Source organism: Crocuta crocuta, unplaced genomic scaffold, assembly GCF_008692635.1.
Source record: "Crocuta crocuta isolate KB4526 unplaced genomic scaffold, BGI_CrCroc_1.0 scaffold299, whole genome shotgun sequence".
NCBI lineage: Eukaryota > Metazoa > Chordata > Mammalia > Carnivora > Hyaenidae > Crocuta > Crocuta crocuta.
Window position 1 is genome coordinate 445,433 of NW_027532747.1, and position 2,323 is coordinate 447,755.

General features: G+C 63.5%; 1 protein-coding gene across 1 annotated transcript in view; it reads left to right on the forward strand.

Annotated features, from left to right (window-relative positions):
- Nucleotides 1-2,323, forward strand: part of CFAP100 (cilia and flagella associated protein 100) — a 45,981-nt gene that overhangs the window by 43,088 nt on the left and 570 nt on the right. Inside the window, exons 12-13 of the mRNA XM_077780814.1 lie at nt 433-643; nt 1,693-1,898. Of these exons, the coding sequence (XP_077636940.1) occupies nt 433-643; nt 1,693-1,898 (417 nt within the window). The remainder of the gene's footprint in view (nt 1-432; nt 644-1,692; nt 1,899-2,323) is intronic.

Genomic DNA, 2,323 nt, shown 5'->3' on the forward strand with positions numbered 1-2,323 from the left:
GGGGAGGACAATGGGGAATGAGTGCTGATGGCAGCTGTGTTTCTCTGGGTGATGAAAATGTTCTAATGTGAGATGACGATGGCAGTGTAATTTTGTAAATCTGACAACTACAGGATTGTGCTTTTTTTTTTTAATTTTTTAACGTTTGTTTTTGAGAGAGAGACAGAGAGATATTTTTGAGAGAGAGAGAGAGAGACTGCAAGAGGCAAAGGGTCAGAGAGAGAGGGAGACACAGAATCTGAAGCAGCTCCAGGCTCTGAGCTGTCAGCACAGAGCCCAACACGGGGCTCGAACTCACGAACTGCAAAATCATGACCTGAGCCGAAGTCGGGCACTTAACCGACTGCACCCCCAGGCGCCCCTAAAGATGCCGTGTCTCGGCAGCACCTCTGCCCCTGGGCACGCAGACACTTCCCAGTCATAGTCCCTCAGCCCTCAGGACGCTGGCAGGGCGGTCAGGCTCAGAGCTGCGCTGAGTGGGCGGGGCCCTGCCGGTCCCCCCTCCAGGGACAGGGAAGTCAACCAGCTGAAGCACTGGGTCGACACGCTGATGATATCCATCGCCAAGGAAGAGGAGATGGTGGCCGAGCTGGAGCTCAAAGCCCGAGTCTTCCACTTCGGCAAGTACAAGGGCGCTCAGGAGGTAGGCCCCCGGCCAGCGCGGGTGGAGGGAGCACAGGCCACCAGGGGCCAGGCGCCCGGTCCATTCGAGAGCACATCCGGGAGCACCCAGTGCCTGGCACTCAAAGCCAGTCCCGGGGCGCTGCACTGCTCTGGGGGGCAGCCATGCCCCTCGCCACCTGCCGGGCTCTGGAGGCCTGACTGCGGGGCCCCGGCCGGAGAAGGCCCTTGGTCCCCAAACTGGAGGCACCCCGTGTGCTCGTGCCCCGTGGCTGTTCACACACCCCCTCCGTTCCTCTGTTCTTTCATTCCACAAATTTGTCTGCCGCTTCAACACAAAGTGTCCCGAAGCTGCGGCTGCCAGGAGGAAGAAGGCGGGTCCCCAGGCCGGGCTGGAAGAGTGACCGTGCTCTGAGGGCACAGGGGGCCGGGCATGTTCCAGCAGTGGCACAACCTTCCCGACAGCGCACCTGTGGCCACAGGCACGGCCCCAGCTTCCCGACTCATTCACGTTACTCACGAGCACCTACTGTGTGCCAGCACCAGGCCTGCAACAGAGGACTCACTGGGCACCGGCCTGAGCCTCTCTGTCTGCTGTTCCTCATTTACTCCTCACGCCCTATCCGTGTGGCAGGGGATGTGACCTTTCTGAATGTCAGAACAGGCTCGGAGAGCGGGGTTCATCGGCCCCAGGCCGCACAAAAAGTAGCTCATGGGACAGGGCTGTGTGGGGAGCCAAGGTCGGTGCAGGGGCGGAACAGGAAGGCTCCCTGGAGGAGGGGACTAGGCCACGTGCACAGCAAGGCAGCGGGAGCCGAGGCCGAGGCACAGGTGTGAGTCCCGATGTGGGGGCCGGAAGCCTGGACTCGGCTCACCACGAGAGGGCAAGGGGGCCGGGCCGCCGTGGCCCAGAAAAATCCAAGCGCCCCAGCTGTTTCTCCCGGAGCCCGAGTGTGCCGGGCAGAGCTCGGGGAGGCCGGCCGAGTCCCGGCGAGGGCAGGGTCTGGCAGGCTGCGGCGCGGGGGTGCACGGGGGCCCACGCGCCCCTCTGCAGGCCTGCCTGCCTTGCAGGACAAGCTTCTGGAAAGCCTGAACCGCAAGGTGCTGGACGTGTACCGGCACTGCATCGGCAGCCAGCAGGAGTCCAACCTGGGCACCGTGCAGATGCTGACCGTCATCGAGCACCACCTGAACGAGCTGCTCGAGAACCTGGAGCGCGTGCCCCCGGTCAGGATCGAGCAGGCTGAGAAGGCCCGGGAGAAGGAGCGTCGCATGAAGTGAGAGCCCAGGCCCCCGCCCCACCTGGCCGCCTCACCCGTGGGGAGGGCCCTGAGGGCGAGGATGCCCTCCACGCCCCTGCCCCTGCTCTGGGCCGGCCTGTCCTCCGAGACACTGGCTGCTGGCCCGGGGGCCGCCTGGGTCGCGCACTCTGTGCAGGGTCCTGAAGCACGGTCACCCGCAAAGAGCCATCTGCCCCTCCCACAAGCACAGGGCTCTTCCTCGGTCCCTTTCCCTGTATCCTGGTAGAAGCAGGCACTAGGCAAAGAACCCATGACCACACAGAGGTGGACCAGTGACCAGGGATGGGGACCAAGGAACGTGAGCCTCCAAGGGGTATGAGCTGATGGACCGGAGCTGGGACCTCCAAAGAGCAGGGACAGAAGCCACCCTGGCCTGGCAGGGAGGAGGAGCAGGGAGTTTC